At 44.2% G+C, this 18964-nt stretch overlaps 1 protein-coding gene across 1 annotated transcript in view; it reads left to right on the forward strand.

The window, feature by feature from the left end:
* LOC146816612 (cysteine-rich venom protein LEI1-like) overlaps nt 1–18964 on the forward strand; it is a 193494-nt gene that overhangs the window by 88295 nt on the left and 86235 nt on the right. Inside the window, exon 7 of the mRNA XM_085610487.1 lies at nt 16207–16355. Within this exon, the coding sequence (XP_085466613.1) occupies nt 16207–16355 (149 nt within the window). The remainder of the gene's footprint in view (nt 1–16206; nt 16356–18964) is intronic.

Genomic DNA, 18964 nt, shown 5'->3' on the forward strand with positions numbered 1-18964 from the left:
AGGCTACAGAAAAAGCAGAATAGACTTTGTTCGCCGTGCTGCCTGAGTGATGGCAACACAAAATGGCGGCGGGCCACAGAATGGCGGGTCGATTCGATCGTGATCGAAAATCGAAGTTCCTCAGACCCTCCTTTTGCCAGAACTCAGGCAAGATAGACTCATGTTAATCTGAGTCCACATCAAGGGCCATGAGGTCATCGAGCTGTTGCTGTAACATCAGTCTTATGTTTTCTGTTACTTGTGGCTTGGGTTTTGGAATGCACATAGTAGCACAAAGATCACAGATAGCGGGACCACAGTGCATACAAAGGCAACAGGAAAATATAATGGTCAGGATTATACCAAGGAACGTCAATACTTTCCAACCCCATTTGGACAGTAGTCCCCAAAACCATTCCGTTAAAGACCAATCTCCTTCGTCCTGATGAATAGACTCAGAGATTATGTGCAATTTGGAGATAGCTTGGTATACTGTTGGAGCGTCATTAGGAATGAAAATACAGCAACTTGACCCGATCAATTTGCACACTCCACCACGATCGGCAAGAACAAAGTCTAAGGCAACTCGATTTTGTAAGGTCATAAGACGATCCGCCTGTAGTTCTGCCATGATGTTACTTAAGGCCCCTAAAGTGATGTCTATTGTCGTCTCTACGACACGGACCAATTGCCTTATATTTCTGCTGTTAGCCATGGGACCCCAGAAGGGAAGAAAACCTTTAAGGAAATCTCCTCCTTCTTGTCCTGCTGTGTCCTTTGAATCAATAATCCCTCTGCCATATCGGGTTTGGTGATGATTTGCGGAAGCAGTGTAAGTAGGGGGAAGAAGAAAAGCTATATAACAAGTACCAGAGAAACCCGTTGGTAACCAAGTATAAGCTCTATCATAGCAGATGAAATAGGTGCCTTGAGAAGGCACTAGAGGAGGCGAGTTCTGAGAGGAATAAACGTACGTGTAGGAGCAGTTATTCCTTTGTGTAGTGTCAGAAGGGCGATTATTTATCTGTAAGCAGAAGTTACCCTGATGTGCTATAGTCCAGATCGGCGAGGACTTTCGTTTTCCAACCTTACTACTGAGACTAGACATATATTGGGTGACGTTCCAATTAGTGTATGCTTTTCTTTCGTCAACGGAGATTTTGCTGTTTTCCATGATTTTAGCCATAACTACCATACCCTTAATCAAAGAACTGTGACTAAAATCCGGATAATTAATATGTGAATTAATAGGTCGTCTGAATTTGCTCTGATAAGCATTAGAGAAGATGACGAAGTAAGCCCATGCAGAACCTTCATAAGAAAAAGGTAGAACTAGATATGGCATTCCTTTCTCTGTGGTATGTGGCATAAGACCACACACCCAACAATCAGTTGTATTAACCACTAATTGGTGCTGATGTAATAGCTGGATAAAGGAATTGTTATAATACTCAGTTCTTCTGACGAGTTCATGTGGAGGAAGAGTATGAAAGAGGTGTGGAGAAATAGTAGAGGAAGGCAAAGAGGAAGAAGGGGAGGTATTTCTTGGCTGCAAAGCATAAATTATCCAACCAATAATCGCCAAAACAATACATAATGATATAAAAACACATAAAGTTATACTAAAACGACTGTACATTATTTTACAGGATGCTTTCTTCATTTCACCTCTTCTTTCTTTATTACTTAGTGTAGTTTCCATCTTACTAATGGATGCTCACGGCAATCTTCCTCAATCACTGAAGTCACGATGCTCTACCGTCCTATGACACTGAAGATCCTGCAGACCTATTGTCACTACTCAGGTCGTGACCTAGACTCCTACCGTGACCCTGCAACCGGGACAAAATACTACACAAGGGAGAAGAAAAGTCTTAAATGTTCTTTGGTCTGGGTCTCAAATTATAGTGTTCTTTCCCCGGAACATTCTGATTTTGGAACAATGTTCGTGGTTCAGTCGTATCCAAGCGACGATGCGATGGAATTGCTTCCTGTAAAATGTTGTCGTCCTTTTTCTCAGACAGTGTCCCATTCAGGTGTGCATCGCTAAAAGGCACGAATCGTGGAGTCTTTTCGCTTTCACAGTCATCAACACCTCTACGAACCCACTGATCAAAAGGAAAAGGCAAAGGCAAAGGTACTTTCTTGCAATGCACACCGTGAATCCAATGTTTCTTTCCTTCGACTTTAACTGCTGTCCTTGTAGTCAACAAGACCATTCGAGGCTCCCGCCACCTGGGTTGCAAATTGCTGGACCTCTGAAAATTCTTCACACACACCCAGTCACCTGGTCGGATGGAGTGACCTGGGTCTGTGGAGGCCTCCGGCAGAGCACTCTGAACCTGTTGATGAAGAACACGCAATTTAGTCATAAGGTCATGCAGATAATCAACATTGGATATGGCAAGTCTGAGAATTTCTTAGGGCGAGGTATTCCCCATACGTTGGCCGGACGGCCAAATACCACTTCGTAAGGGCTAAGTCCCAAACGAGAGTGTACTGCAGTTCTGGTGGATAGCATAGCTAACGGCAAAGCATCAGGCCAATTGAGTCCTGTACTTGCTTGAACCTTTGCTAACTTCAATTCAAGGTTCCATTGTAACACTCTACTAAACCCGCTGATTGTGGATGATTTGCCGCATGGAACTTTTGCTTAATATCAAGACCTGCACAAACTTTCTGCATGACTTGGCCAACAAATTCGTTCCCATTGTCACTCCAGACAATGCGCGGCAAACCAAACCTGGGGAAGAACTCTTTTAGAAGGATTTTAGCTGTGGATGAGGCTGTGTTATCCTTTAGAGGGTATGCTTCTATCCATCTCAAAAAGGCGCATACTACCACCAGAACATATTTGAGGTTGTTGCATCGCTCCATATGAATGTAATCGATTTGCAACACCTCAAATGGATATGTGTGAGGAGCAAAGTGACCTGCTGGAGTTGGGGTTCCCTTTCCCGGGTTGTACATTAAACAAACAATACAGTGCTTTACTACATTGTCTGCACATTTTGGGATATTCTCATTCTGCCACACTGGAGCCAGAAGTTTGCAAATGCCTTTTGCACTTAAGTGGGCTGGACCATGTGCCATAGTAACCACTGGGAGTACATAGGCATCTGGTAACAGCCAACGCTGATGTTCTGATAATTCCACCCAACAACCCATCTCATCTAACATTCCAGTACTTTCATTCCACTTGCTCATCTCTCTTTCTGAAGCCTCTTTCTGAATTGCTTTTACACTTTCCACTGTATTCTCATACATTTCTCTCTCTCTGACCCAATTCACAGGACCTGCCACATACATTCGACTCGTTGAATCTCTCGCTGTTTTCTTCGCTATTTCATCTGCAAATGCATTTCCTCGACCAACATCATCCGTAATCTTCTTGTGTGCACTGCACTTCACTATCGCTATTTGGGTGGGTAAAGCAAGTGACTCAAAGAGATCAGTCACTAATTGACCATGCTGTATTTTGGTGCCATGTGAAGTGAGGAAACCCCTCTCCTTCCAGAGACGCCCAAAATTGAACGCTACACCAAAAGCGTATTGGCTGTCAGTGTATACGTTCACTCTCTTTCTTTTCGATAATACACAAGCTCTTGTTAATGCTATCAATTCTGCTGCTTGCGCTGAATTGTGTCTAATGCGTGCAGTTTCCACAATCATTTGTAAGGTAGTTACACCATAGGCTGAAATTGTATCTCCATTAGGCATCTTAAAACAAGAACCATCTACCCATAGAGTCCCATCCGGATTCTCTAGCGGTGTGTCTCTCAGGTCAATTCTTCCTTTTGTCTCTTCCTCAGTACGGAAGAAACAATCATGCTGATTCTCAACACTATCCTCATTTGGAAGGGGCAACAAAGTAGCTGGATTTAAGGTATTACATCGTTTGATGTGTATGTGACTAGCCAAAAGCGTCAGCTCGTAACCAGTTAAACGTGCACTCGTAAGATGCTGTGTTTTCGTTCTGTTTAGCAAAGTATCCACTGCATGTGGCACCATGACAATGAGAGTGTTATCCAACACCATTCCAGCAGACTGTCGGATAGAAATTGCTGCTGCTGCTGTCGCTTTGAGACAACTGGGCAATGCTTTAGCTACGGGATCCAACGTAGCCGAAAAATAGGCACATGGCCGCTGTTTGTCTCCAAATTGCTGTGCTAAAACTGACAATGCACAACCTTCTCTCTCATGCACATGGAGCGTAAAAGGCTTAGTGTAATCTGGAGTGCCTAGTACAGGAGCAGAACACAAAGCGGTACGTAAGTCAGTGAAACTCTTTTGGCACTCATCAGTCCATGGAAGGAGCTGAGGCGTATCTTTTAAAGTGAGTGCCAACAAAGGTTTGGCGATCAGAGAGAAGTTAGGGATCCACTGTCTACAATAAGAAGTGATACCCAGAAAGGCACGTACTTCCCTTTGTGTGGATGGTACAGACATTCGCGCAATCGCCTGTATTCGTTCTGGTGTCAATCGCCGTCCCTCCTTTGAGAGGAGATGACCCAAGTAGGTAACCTCTTGACAAACATATTGTAGTTTGGAAGGTGAAACCTTGTGATTCAGTTTAAACAAGTGACATAACAATGCAACAGTGACATCTTTGCAGATATCTTCTGAATCAGCGGCGACTAACAAGTCGTCCATATATTGAATAAGAGCAGCACCAGACGGCAAATGAAAAGTATCAAGATGACATTTTAAAGCTTGGCTGTAAATGGAAGGACTTTCATAATAGCCTTGGGGTGCGCGCTTAAACCGGAAGCTTCGGCCTCCAAGAGAGAAACCAAAAATGTACCTACTCTCTTCTGCAATGGGAATACTGAAGAAGGCATTCTTTAGATCGATAACAGAAAACCAAGTTGCTGTGGAAGGTATCATTGTCAACAAAGCAGTGATATCTGGAACAACAGGAAATTGTGGAATCACAATTTTGTTTACTTCTCGCAAATCAATTACAAAACGGTACACAGGAGGCTGAGAAGTATCAGTGCGTTTAAGAACAGGAAGAATAGGACTATTGCATGTGTTACCTCTTGTTTCTTCAACCACACCCTTCCGAATTAAGTCATGAATGATTTCCAAAAGCGCTTTCTCACCTTCAGCAGAAATTCTATACTGTGGGATGCGTGGTAATTCAACATTGGGCTTGAGAGTGACAACATAAGGTGGAATCTCAAGACAACCCACATCGTTCGGACCCGTGGCCCAAAGTGCTGCTGGAAGAGAAATTAATTCAGGAGGAAACTGATCTTTGGACAAATACATTGGGGAGATCAATTTCTGTCCTAGAGTAAGATGTACGCCAGAAGGAGAACAATTTATTGTAGCATGCATTCTTTTCAATAGGTCCAAACCCAACAGATTCTCACCGCAACCATTCGTTAACAGAAGTGGAGCTTCTAAATCATAAGGACCAACTGAAATAGGCAAAGGGCAAGAAACTGAATTGCGAACAGGGGCGCCAGAGAATCCTACAGAAACATTTGTTAAGCCAGACAAAGGTGCCCCAGGGAGTTTAGAATGAATGATAGAACTTCTCATTGCTCCAGTATCCAGAAGAAATGGCTCTGAAACACCCAGTGTAGTGACGTTAACATAAGGTCCATTTTGATCTACTGGGATTGGCACAACTCCCTTACTTTGTCCATGGCTGTCCTAGTTAGCATGAAGACTCTCATTCTCACCTTCAACAAAATGGTCTTTATTGTAATACTGTGTAGATCTCACATTTTGCTGATCAAAGTAGTTCGCGGAATTGGGAGAAGGAAGGGCACGCTGTTCTTGAGTCAACATATCCCGTCCTCTACCTCTGTTTGCTGACTGGAGGCCAGCACGACCTCGTGGAGCAGGTAACGCTCCATTGCGCTGCAATAAAACTGGACAACTATTCTTAAAATGACCTTCCTCTCTACAATAGGCACATTGATTAGGACCTAACAAAGGTCGCGGATTGTATGGCTCAGGTTTTTGATACAACCTCTGAAACTGCGGAGGCTGCTGAGTTTGAGGCTGAGCATAACGTGGCAGATAGGCTTGTTGCAAGAGAACCTTCGTTTTGAATTCTTTCGTCTTTTTCTCTTGCTTTTCTTTTTCTTCCTTGTCCCTATTTTCATAATATTGTGCAGTAGCCAATATCTGGGCAGAAGAAGAAACAGCCCATGAATTTTCTGAATCCTTTAATTTGTGTGACAGCTCGGGAAGCAAATTGAATACAAATTTGTCCACGAATAATCGCTGTCCACCCTCGGTAGCCATGTCCTGACCACTGTGGTCGATAAATGTCTCCTCGAAACGAGTAAAGAAGTCAGAGACACTTTCATCTTTCTTTTGTTTGCATGCTGCTAGTTTATCCCAATTAACTCTCAGTGCAGGCATCATAGTTTTCATTAACGTGATGATTCTACCAGGGAGTTCCGAAATCAGAGCGTCAGGCTTTGCGCCACCCACTTGGTCTCTATCTGTATTAGTTATAACATCCCAAGTAGCTCCTAGTTCCTGTGCGTGATCCTCTCTACGAATTTTAGCCCATTTTGTCTGTGGGACTACATTATCCATTAGCATATCAATATCTGCTAGATTCATAATACAAGCATCAATTGTCTGCGATAATTCTTTGTAATAACCTGCAGGGTTCTTACGAGGATCTGGTAGAGTCTGCTTAAGAGGCAAAACTTCAGATCTCTTCCAAGGGACATGTACCCATATACGTTGGAAATGAGCAGGAATAGGTGCATTAGCGCCTACAGCCGCAACTGCCTCCTTCCATACTGGAGGAACCTCTCTCATAGGGTAATTTTTCGACGTCAGTTTAACCGACGGATCGGAATCAAGGAAAATCTGAGAAAACAATAAGGATCTATAAGAGATAAGTGTCCTTACAGCTTCCTCAACCTTAGAACCGACAATAAGTCCTTTTTCAAATTCAGCCTGAACATTTAACAGATCTTGTGAGACCGGACTCGAACTCACATCTTCCCATTCTTTAATGAGAATGTCGCACATTACATTGAAAGCATATCTTTGCGTAGGCGCATTCCATTGCAAAAAGGTAGGCATAATATCAAGCACACTATATTGTGGACCCTTCTTGATCCATCTTCGTGCAAGAGAGTCTAGCTTCTCTCGTTCCTCAAAATCTGGGAACTGACTACGAGATTGTCTTCGAGCAAAAGCCGGAGACACATTAAAAGCTCCAAAGAAAGGAGATAGAATACTAGTGACAGAGTCTGTGAGACGCTTACGCACAGACGGTGAATTAGACATTAGAATTGGAGACAGAGTATTAGGGGAACTGACAGGAGAAGAACTGGTAATTGCAGGAGGAGCAGAAGGCAAAGAAGATCTGAGATCAGGAGATGAAGGCAAAGAAGTTGAGACTAATGGTAAAACCGGCAAGGGCGCTAATACTGGAGGAGGCAAATGCTGAAGAGCCGGAACCGGCGGAGGTACCACTGGCAGCTGAGCAGGCTGTAACAGCTGAGGTACATTGGCATTTTGCGCATAGGGCAGAGGCAACCTTAATAAATGGGACATTAGGGGATCTTCTTCTATATCTTTCTTATTATCAGAAGGAGAAACAGGCAACACCGGATAGCATTTATCTATCGCCATACGATGTTGTCTTTCTGAAATTTCAGTCGCATTATCAATTTCATCATTTTTGAACTGTTGGGCAGCCTGTATAATTGTCATACCCTGTGCTTTCCTATCTCGTTTTGCTTGTTTAATTTCTTTCTGTTTGGCTTCCTTACGCCAAAGGCGGAAAGAGTCAAACATTGCCGGCCGGGCTTTTCTTTTGAACAAAACTGCTTCTAAATTATCTAGCACATCAGGATCGAAGCTACCGTTTTCTGGCCATTTGAGAACACCATCTTTCTTCGTGTATCGAGTCCATGTCTCGTTAAAGGCAATGGGGCCGATACCATGTTTTGAATAGAGCTCGTATGTGGGAGTTCCAACTGAAGGAATCGGACAAGAGTCCTCAAGTCGGGAGTCCCTATTACAACCAAGACAACAAATTCTTCCAAACTTAGTCAGACCAGGCATCTCGAGATGTCTCCGGACTGTTCACAAACTTCAAGGGAGTAAAACTCAGTTTACGCAGAACAAATGCACTTACCCTCGGCTTTATCTTTTGCAAAGGATAAATCTAAGAAACCTAAGGAAATCAAACAAAGAACAAAATTGTGGGCGCGACCCAAGAAAATACTTAACTAAGGACGTCTTCTTCCACCAACAGAGGCCCGTCTATCGTCTCGCCTTACCATACATCATCAAAGGAAGGGCCAAAGCAGGGCGGCAGTCAGGGCAGCGGTCGTCAGTAGCCGTCAGGAAGGAGTAACCGTGCTGCAAAAGACCTTCGGACAACTTTCGACATACAGGGGTCGCTTAGTGTGGCTCGCGAACCCTCCGGAATTTTCTTGCGGGGTTCCTCACGACCTTCGAGCAGAACCGGTACCACTGAAGCCGCCCTACGTTGGGCGCCAGTTGAAGAACCAGAACCTTTTGGGCCTGGCGGCGCAGGGTACGCCCAAAGTCTCCGGAGTTCACCTGCTTCGCTACACAGAGACACGGGACACTCTGTCGGCGTTAGAAGATCAGATTTATTTAGCTGCAGCTAGTACAGTTATCCTAGAAGTACACAGAGTATGTTCTCAGGAGACTGCCACTTCACTTTGTGATGCATCAGGTTAAATACTATACAATGATAGAATTATTAACGAAATACACTCCCAGAGCATATAAGAAAGAGCCAATAAGGAAAGTTGGAAAACAAGGCGGAACCAATAGGAAAGGTTTGAAAACAGAAATATCAGATGACTCAAAGAGACCTCTCCTCCAACTGTGTTTGTCACCCCACCCTCAAGCTAATACATTAACAGACTCATAACTAACTTGCAGGTGGCGAGATACGTTTGTGTGTATTGGAGGACAGTCGTGAAACGAGAGAATGCTAGCAGGAGACAGTGAAGGCCAGTCGATAAGATAAGGTCAGGAAAGAATAGTGTGAGCCAACATATAGTTGAGACAGGAATTAGAAAAGCCAGAGAGGGATTAGGGTACTCGGCTAGTTCTAACACCAGCTTTGCAAATAGAGGCCGAGGACGTATTTCAACACCAGGCTACAGAAAAAGCAGAATAGACTTTGTTTGCCGTGCTGCCTGAGTGATGGCAACACAAAATGGTGGCGGGCCACAGAATGGCGGGTCGATTCGATCGTGATCGAAAATCAAAGTTCCTCAGTTCAAGGCACGCTCCAGGCAGCAAAGCAGTTCTTCAAGCTACAACAAAACAGTTTTGTGGAGTACACAGCAGTCCGTCCTCTGAGAGACATTCTGCAGTGAAGGGATTAGTGGGCCTGAGGGTCGAATTTTTATATCTGGTGCCTTTTTTGAAGTAGGATAAATGCCTAGATGTTTTCCTTTGGAGTGCTTGGAATTTCCTGATTCCCCTGCCCTACCTCCAAGCTGTCTGCAGGGAAAATGCAGTGGTGCCAAGCTCTTTGTGTGGATGCAGAGCACTGCCTATTCAATTGCAAGTGGGGCTGTGCCCAGAACTGTCCCCCATGCTGCCAGCAGATGGCCCATTCAGGCATACCTAATGCATCTATCGTGTGACTGCCTTGGAGGAATTAAAACAGCCCATCTGCCACCTACACCCAGCCGTGTGAACTAGGTCAGGCTGCAGGCACCAAATCGCAAAGGGCAGGAAAATGCCAACTTTTTAAAAGTGGCATTTTCAAAATGTTGATCTAATCTCCAACTTTACCATTAAAGAGGATTTTTAATTACAATTTTATAGATACCAAACAAAAAATTCTGATTTGCCTTCAATCAAAAGTTAGAACTTATTAAATGTAATAAGGCAATCTAACCTTATCCTACGGGAGAAATAGGCTTCACAGGAGTGAAACATGAATTTAGCAGTTTTTCACTACCAGGACATGTAAAACTAAAAAGTAGATGTCCAAACTTTTAATAACAGTGTACCCTGCCCAAGGGCTTCCTCGGGCCTACTTTAGGGGTGATATATGCAAAAAAAGGGGAGTTTAAGGCTTGGCAAGGGGGTTCTTTTCAGAAGTCGATTTGGCAGTTTAAAACTATATTCAGGCTCCAATGGGAGGAGGCCTGGAACATGTTTTAAGGGGCCACTTAAGTTGGGGGCATAATAAGTGCTGCAGGCCCACTAGTAGCATTTAATTTACAGGCCCTGGGTATACGGTACTTGAAACGACAAGGGACTTATAAGTAAATTAAATATTCCAATTCGGTGTAAGATCATGTTTAGGGAGTGAGCAAAAGGACGTTAGCACTGGTTAGCAATAGTAAAGTCCTATGGCCAACAGAAATGAATTTCAGCAAAAATGGAGGAAAAAAGGCAAAAGCTTTGGGGGAAGATTATCCTGAGGCAAGAGGTCTAACAGGAGGGCAGTACAAGTTCTACTAAAATATGTTGCTGCTGCTCTCTTCCCCAGTGTTGGTGTTCTTTCCGACTGCCTAGAGCCATGCACACATATTTACAAAAGTGTGTGTGCATGATGTCTAGCAAAGGTTTTGCACTGGAAGGGAACCCTTTTTCTACACTGTATGGTGTTGCATAGTGCAGCATATATGCAAAGTGGGAAAGGTTAGGAGAAATAAAAATGTTTCTCCTTGATAGCGCCTGCCATGAGGGGATAATTTTTTCGTACAAAGCCATGTCTACCATTGTTAGTAGATGTAGCTTTGATTAAAAAAAAACACCCATGTACCACTTGTGCAACGCTACCTTGATGCAAAGTAACACACAGCAGCACAAAGGTCTATTTGCAATATTTTGCATTCTTTTTTAGATACTTTCCAGGTAAAAATAATGTTTTGCATTGGAAATACTTTATTAACACTTTCAACCAGTTTGTATCACATTGCCTGATTTTGCACTGATACAAAGTGTTGACAAATCTGATCCTGAGTCTCAATCCCACACACTACCTCTCTGAGGCACCTTGGACTGCTCACCTTCACTTGCTTGAGAGTCAGCAATGACGCCAGGACAACAGAGGTAACCAGCCCCAACCACCATGGTTGAGCCTACATAAACACACCTTGCGTTGTGCCCCATATCCCCACCCTCCTGAACGCACTCTTATAGACAACTATGTCAGAGTAATTTTGTGTGATCCATAGCCTCACACAATTGTGCAGAGGGGAGTGCACTGTTTTGTATATTATGTGTACTGGTAGCATAGCATTCCAGTACAACTTACTACACCTACACGAGGGATCTTCAACCTTTTCTGTAATAAGAGCTACTCATATTAAATGAACATCATACAGAGCTGCTAATATTATTAGTGTTGTAATATTGACCACAACAGAGAAGTTACATAAGTATGCACTCCATGCAAGATTATCTGTAGCATGTACCTCAGTACACCAAGCTACCTCTTACCTCCCCCGACTGATCACCGAGCCTCCCAAGCATCCACTCCCGCTACCTCTGAGACATCTTCGCCCGTGCAAACAATCTTGCCACCTCTCAGAGGAGGAATCCCGAGCTCTCGCACTCTCATACACCTCTGCCACCACCACTTCTAATCCTCTAGACCTTACGGGAAACAAAATCCTAGCCATCCTCTGAGACCACAACTTTGCCCAAGCCATCCCTTGTCCACTAGATGCGAGTACTGGTCACCCCATCAGTACAGTCACCATCAACCCCAACAGGCCACCTACCCTTCATAACAGAAGTGTGATGAAAAGCAACCTTGTGCCTGTAGTCCTGACCGTCCAGACCCCTAACACCCCCCTGCCCCCCATTATCTGGTCTCTTAATCAATTGCCATTCAGCAGTCAAGTATACCGCTGATATTGCTGACCTCATCCTGAACAAAAAGTTAAACCTAGCTATACTAACTGAATCTTGGCTCAGTGAATACTCCTCCCCTTGCCTGGACGTATTTGTCCCTCCCAACTACAATATCACCAGACTGGACAGACATTCCAACAAGAAAGGAGGAGACATTGCCTGCATCTACCGATCCTCCCTCCTTGTCACTGAACTCTTGGCTGACACCATTGACTCCTGCAAATACCTCGCACTCTCCATTTGCAGCAACTCACTACATCTCTGCAACTTGCACATTTTTTACTACCCTCCAGGCTCCAATGACTCTTTTACCGATCCCCTTTTGCAAATCATCACAACTAAGATTTCCTCCAATGCCAAAGAGATTTTCCTGGGTGATTTCAACCTGCACTGGAATGACACTAAAGATCACTACATCAACGCTATCAAAGACCTCCTAACTGACCAAGCTCTGACTCAAGCCTGCTCTCTGTCAACTCACTCAAAAGGGGCCATCCTTGACTGGATCATTTCTAAGGAATCCTCAGTCAAGCTCATCTCCATAGACCCATGTGACTGGCCAGACCATCACTCCATCTCCTTCATTTTACCTGGAACCCGCAAGACTAAGACACCACAACCGGTGATTCCCAAACGCTGGACCAGAGACACTAAGAACCATGACCTTATGGAATTGGAGGCCTGCTGCAAATCTGACCTCTCCCCCCCCCTTCGCACAATACCACGGTCAGCGACCTAAATGAGCATTACTCGTCAACTATATCAATCATTCTGGACAACCTTGCCCCTGTAAAGCTAAAAAGAACACAAGTCAAAGACAGGAACCCCTGGTTCACTGGTTCCCTTAACATGGAGAGGAGATCCCTACGGCAATATGAAAGAAACTGGAGACAACACCTCTCTGCTACGTATCTAAATCTTCTCCGCCAGGCGAGAAACTCCTACAACAAGCACATCCTCAATTCAAAAAAGGAATATTTCAGATCGGAATTGGGGAACGCCAAGAATAGACCCTGTAAACTCTTTGAACTGGTCAAACACCAATCTAATAAACTGGCTAAAACACCAAAAGAACCCCCCAAATCTCTAATATCGTAAGAGGAATTCTCCTCTTTCTTCGCTGATAGAACCACTGCTTTAGGAATCAAATTCAGTACCGCCACCTACTCTCAACCCCTTCCAGACCTGCCCCCTTTCTCCGCTCAACCCCCTCTGGCCTCACCTAAAAACCAAGCCTGGTGGACTGACTTCGAATATTATGACGAAGACTCCATCTCCAAAATCCTCTCTACCCTAAGCCCCAAACAACCACTTTAATGACCCGCTACCTGTCAACTGCCTGACTGCTGCCTCCCAATCCATTGTTCCTTGCTGGACTGCAATAATAAACGCCTCTCTTCAGCAGGGCTTGATTCTGGACCCCTTGAAAGCTGGCCAAGTCATCCCTATTTTAAAAAAAAAATCACTGGATACAATATCCCCCGACAATTTCAGACCTATCTCCAATATCCCGCTATTAGCCAAAGTACTGGAGAAGTGAGTACAACAACAACTAAGTCAGCACATCAGCAACTACCACCTACTTGATGACTTCCAATCTGGATTCAGACCGGGGCACAGCACTTGACCTGCTATGCTCCACTTCGATGACGATGCCCTCCAAGCCCTAGTCCAAGGCAAAACCTACCTTCTAATCCTCTTAGATCTATCCTCCGCCTTCGACACGGTCAACTGTGATAAACTTCTCGAACGCCTCAATCTCAGGATGGATCTTAATGGTGTGGTTGTAGAATGGTTCAGGTCCTTCCTCCATAATTGATCACAGAGATTCCTCATTAACGGCAAGCTATTAGCTCCCACCCCGGTCACGGTTGGAGTCCCCGAAGGCTCACCTGTCCCCCACTCTCTTTAATCTTTACTTAAGCCACTCACCGAAGTTCTTCGTACCGCCAACATTTCCTTCCATATGTACGCAGAAGGCACCCAAATATACATCAATATCTCTTCGATCGAGGAGATCCTCTCCCTGAACGAGACCCTGAAATTGACTGTCCAATGCCTAGCCGTTAACCAACTCAAACTCAATGCAAAGGAAACCACATTTCTCCTAATCTCCCCTTCTAAAGCCAACCCTGAGATTCAAACGTGGATCAAGGCCATCACAGTCCTAAACTGCCAGCCGACCATTGTGGACTCTGCCAAATCCCTGAGCATAATCCTGGACTGTAAATTGAACATGCAAGACCACATCAACTCGATGGCTAAAGCAGCTAGATTTCACCTGAGCTACCTATGGAAGCTGAAACCTTTCACCGATGCTCCTGACTTAAAAATGGCAGTTCAAGCACTAGTCATCTCCAGACTGGAATATGGTTGTTCCACCCTCACCGGTCTACCCAAGATCTCCCTAGCACCCATAAAAGCTTGCCTCAACGCGGCCGCCAGACTACTCACCGGCACCAGGAAATTCAACCACATCTCTCCACATATGAAAGCGCTGAACTGGCTCCCTCTAGAGGCCAGGATTCAGTTGAAACTGGCATGCATTACACACAAGGCTCTATACTCAAACTCCCCTGCTTAGCTGGCACAGAAACTAGTGGTATCTGGAGGAAGCAGGAACTCCCGGTCCGCCAGAAACCTCTGACTCCAACCCGCCTTTTTTCAGAAAAAAAGAACCTACAATAGGGCATTCACTGGGGCAGCACCAAGAATCTGGAACTCTTTCCCACCCGCCATCAGAAGAATCCCTTCTCTAGCAAATTTAAAGAAGGAGGCCAAAACCTTCCTCATGGGTAAATTCCTCGTCTAATGCCTGCCATGCCTGACCACAAGCCTGATGATTCTAAAACTATCCCTTCTTCCCCAGATCACCAACTCTCCCTGCAGAGAATTTGTGGGGCCTTTGTTTTTGACCGACTTTAACTATGATTGCAATCATACATTTGTATCCCCATTTTCCCCTATGTTCCCTACACCCCTGCCCCTCGCCATCCTGATGTATAGTTCTGTATATTTCTGCACTGTAGACTTTGTTTGTACACCTCTGTATGTCCTGTAAAGTGCTCTGATACCCTCACGGGTCAAGTTCACGCTCTATAAAACACTAAATAAATAAATAAACAAATACATAGCCAGTAGTACTGTAAAAAAGGCTTTATCACTTTGGAATTCTGTACAGGATTCATGCATAATAGCCATAGCTACACGATAACAAGGCAATAATAAGTCTCCCCAAAGCTGCATATTGATCACTCAAATTGCAGCTTTATATGTAACATAGCATAACGTAACATAACTTGTATTTGTGAAGTTCCCGTTCATTCTAAAAGGTATCTTGATGCTGAAATAACATATGTTCATAGGTACCCAACTCGAAGGTTGACATGGAAATTCAATTGAAAAGTCACCCAATTTTCTCTAAACATCAGCTTATGAAGTCTGAAAACACAAACATTTTTCTCTTGAAGAAACATTTTCAATTTAGGTATACATATATCAACTCAATTAAACAGAAACTTCTAATTTAGTAGACTGGGCTGCACGCAGTAGAGCTACTTACAGGTAGCAGGAGAGCAACCTGTAGCTCACAAACTACTCGTTGGGGAAGCCTGGCCTGGAAACATTTTAGAAGGATCCCATGCATTGGATGTGTTGGTAAACTGCAGCACACATGCAATGAGTGGATGTTTTTGAGAAATGAAAAGACTACTTCTTGTTAATGCCTGCTTCAAGAAGGCTTTAGTTTTTATGCAAAGCCAGATCTGGCTGTCTCCGTAGGTAGGGCATTGCATCAAAAATCCGCTCATTTGCCCTATTCCTCTCGAGTAATGCCCCAGTAATTCCTACTCCCTTGATAGAACATGATCCAAAGCTGGACAAAGGACCTAATACCTATTGCCATGAACATTTAATACTAATGTGTTGTTTTGTGTTGCATTGCGATGGCACAAAACCTCAGTGGATCTGGGCCAAAGTGTGATTTGATACAAGCCAAAGTAGGGTGCGCTAGCTGCTGCCAAAACGACTCCCTGAAATTTGTATTTGTGGCTATTTAGTGTGCCCGACAGGGTCAAATAAACTTTTCATTCTCCTGAAGTTGATAATTTAAGCAGTCCTAAATTGTGTGATGATAGGTGTTACTATTTACAACACTCAGCCCTGCGGTGTTTTGTGTTTTTTAATCATCCTCATTGTCCAAACTATGGCTATTATATGTTTTAGCTGTAGAAAAGAAAGTATAGATTATGATAGGACAAAAAAGACTCTGAAATGCCATACACTAATTTTACTATTATTATATATTTTTTGCTATCCTTGATTGATTTTCTGAAGTGCACTCATTTTAATGTATTTTTTCCTTTTTTTGAGATTTCAAATGTGGAGAAAACCTTTTTATGTCCCCATTTCTTGCGGACTGGAGGGACGTGATTGCGTCTTTTGACAGTGAGAAGGATGATTTTGCATTCGGCTCTGAAAACCCTTCGATAAACGGCAACGAGATAAGGCATTATGCTCAGGTAGGTCTTCAATTTCAATACAGTATTCAAATATCTATGTATGAGTTATCTTTCTTTTGAACTCAATTTTAGCACTTTGTTTGTTCTATGTTGCACTAAGGTGGTTGACTGTTGCAAGATACTTTAAATAACAATACTTCCTTTCTGAATTAATTAGAATGTTTCCTAATACAGCATAAGCTGAAATGAGATGAAACATCACTGTTAAAAATTGGCCTGTTGGTTTACTGGGGTATGAGCCCTGGTGAAGCAGCAACCATAATCCTAGTCAGGGTATGAGGTGGGCAAATCCTAAATGAACCTGTACTCACCCTCTGATAGCTTGGCACAGAGCTGTCAGGCTAAACATTCAGGCAATGTGTAAAGTATTTGTGCAACACCACACAAAAAGATCCCACACCAGGTTTAGAAAAGCAGAGCAGCTGTTCATAAATAAACAATTCCAAAATGACAAAAATACAATCAGTAGAACCAGAGTTATTGAATTTTAAAGTTTACAGTGAAAAATAGTGTCAAAGTGCACATAACACTATTGAGGGATATCTGGTTCTGCCGGACCAGGATAAAGTCACAAGTTCAGACTGACCATGATTGAGTTTGGACCGGCTACAGCGAGCCGGTTAGGTCTGCTGAACAAAGTACCCTACATCCTGCTTGCAGAGAATTGCATGATTATCGTTGAAGATGTGTCATGCAGCAGAGGCTATGTGTCAGTTCCATGATGCAGCAAGGCAGCTGTGTGAGGTCCTGTTGCATCATCGTCAAGGATACTGTCAACGGAGCTTGCAATGTGAAGTTCTGTGTCGATAATACTGGTGCAGCAGAGGTGATACCTCAGATCAGATGAGGGGTGAAGGTTTGATGCACCATTTGGCATTGTCGTTGAGGATGCAATGATGACTGATGCAAGGAGCTTGGGCTGGGGAAAGTGTCACGTTGTGGCAGTTTTGAAGGCGATGCATCGGTCCTAAGATGTGGGAGGTGGCGGTGATGCAAGTGTTTTGGAATGGGTCCAATCCATACAGCCACAGTGATGCGTCGAGACTTCTCAGAGATGCGCCTCTCAGCCGAGGAGATGCATCGTTCAGCTTAGCGGTGGCGTCATTCAGCAGAGAAGTTGCCTTGGTTCCACTGGCATGCACCTTAGACTCACTTACAAGGGTCCAGGACTGGGGTGGCAACCCTTGACAGGGTAGACTTGCAGATGGCAGGGTCCAGGACTGCTGTGCTGCTGAAGGACTGCTGCTCTGCCAGACTTCTGATTTGCTGAACACCTGCTTTACTGTACTGACTTTTTGCCCCCTTGCCTGGGGGAGAAGGCTTGACCTGCATCACTTGACCCCAGAACCCAGAGCGACACCAAGGGCTAGCTGGCTGGCGGCCTGATCTGAAGCCTCAGGGACATAACAGGCTTTCAACCAGGAGGTCAGCCAGCTAGTCCCTCTGGGTTCTTGGGTCAAGTGATGCAGGTCCAGTCCTTCTCACTCAGGCAGGGGTCAGCAAGCCAGCAATTCAGCACAGCAAAGCAGGAGTCCCGCATACCAGCAGTCCAGCAAAGTGGCAGTCCTTCGGCAGCACATCAGTCCTTCTCCCTGGCAGAGTATCCATATGTCCCAAATTGTACTGTTTTGGTGGTGTCTGAGGACCAATACATATATCCAGTGTTGGGTTTGGAGTGGGGGGACTACAAAGACATGCCTTTGAAGTGCACAGAGGTCCTCGCTTTCTACCCTGGTTCAAGACTCACTACAGGGTGGTATGCAGCTCTATGTGTGTGGACAGGACACAGCCTATACAGGTGTAAGTGAGGCTGGGCCCAGCTCCTCCCTCCTATACTGTAATAGATGGTGCATTGAGACACACCTAAGCTGCCATTGTGTGTGGCTGTCTAGAAGGGATACACAAAGCCCAACTGCCAGCTACACCCATCCATGTGATCAGAGACGGGCAACTTTCTAAAAGTGGAATTTTCAGAACTGCGATTTAAAACTGATTTTACCATAATTTTGGATTTTAAATTGTGATTTCAGAGACACCAGAACTGAAGGGTTTATCTCATACCAACTGGAAATTACACTTATAAAATGTAATAAGGTAATCTCAATGTTATCCTATGGGGGGATAGGCCTTGCAGTAGTGAAAAATGAATTTGAGAGTTTTTCACCATTAGAACACATAAAACATAAAAGTGCATCTCCTGCCCTTTAAATGCATTGCCCCCTGCCCTCTGGGTTGTCCAAGGCCTGCTGTTGGGGTGACTTATATGTACAAAAAGGGAAGGTTTGGGGCTGGCAAAGGGTTTATTTTACAATGCTACCGCAATGCACTCAATATTCAAAAGATTAAACTCAATTCCTCCTGGTTTTATGTGTGTGCATCCCTGTCATCGCGCTGTATCTGAAGGCCCCGAATGAATGATGACTGCAGGAATGACAGGTTTGGCAAACCGCTGCTTGCTGACTGGAGCTATTATCTTGAAAATGTCACTGTTTTCTTTGCTGAATTCCAAAGATTTATGGACGCTATTTTCAATGAATACCCAGTCACCCAAGGTTCATACTCTTCCTTTTCTGGAGTGAGAACTCTGCTGACGTCGGCTCGACTGTTAT

This window comes from Triturus cristatus, chromosome 6 (genome assembly GCF_964204655.1).
Source record: "Triturus cristatus chromosome 6, aTriCri1.1, whole genome shotgun sequence".
In the NCBI taxonomy this organism is placed as follows: Eukaryota; Metazoa; Chordata; class Amphibia; order Caudata; family Salamandridae; genus Triturus; species Triturus cristatus.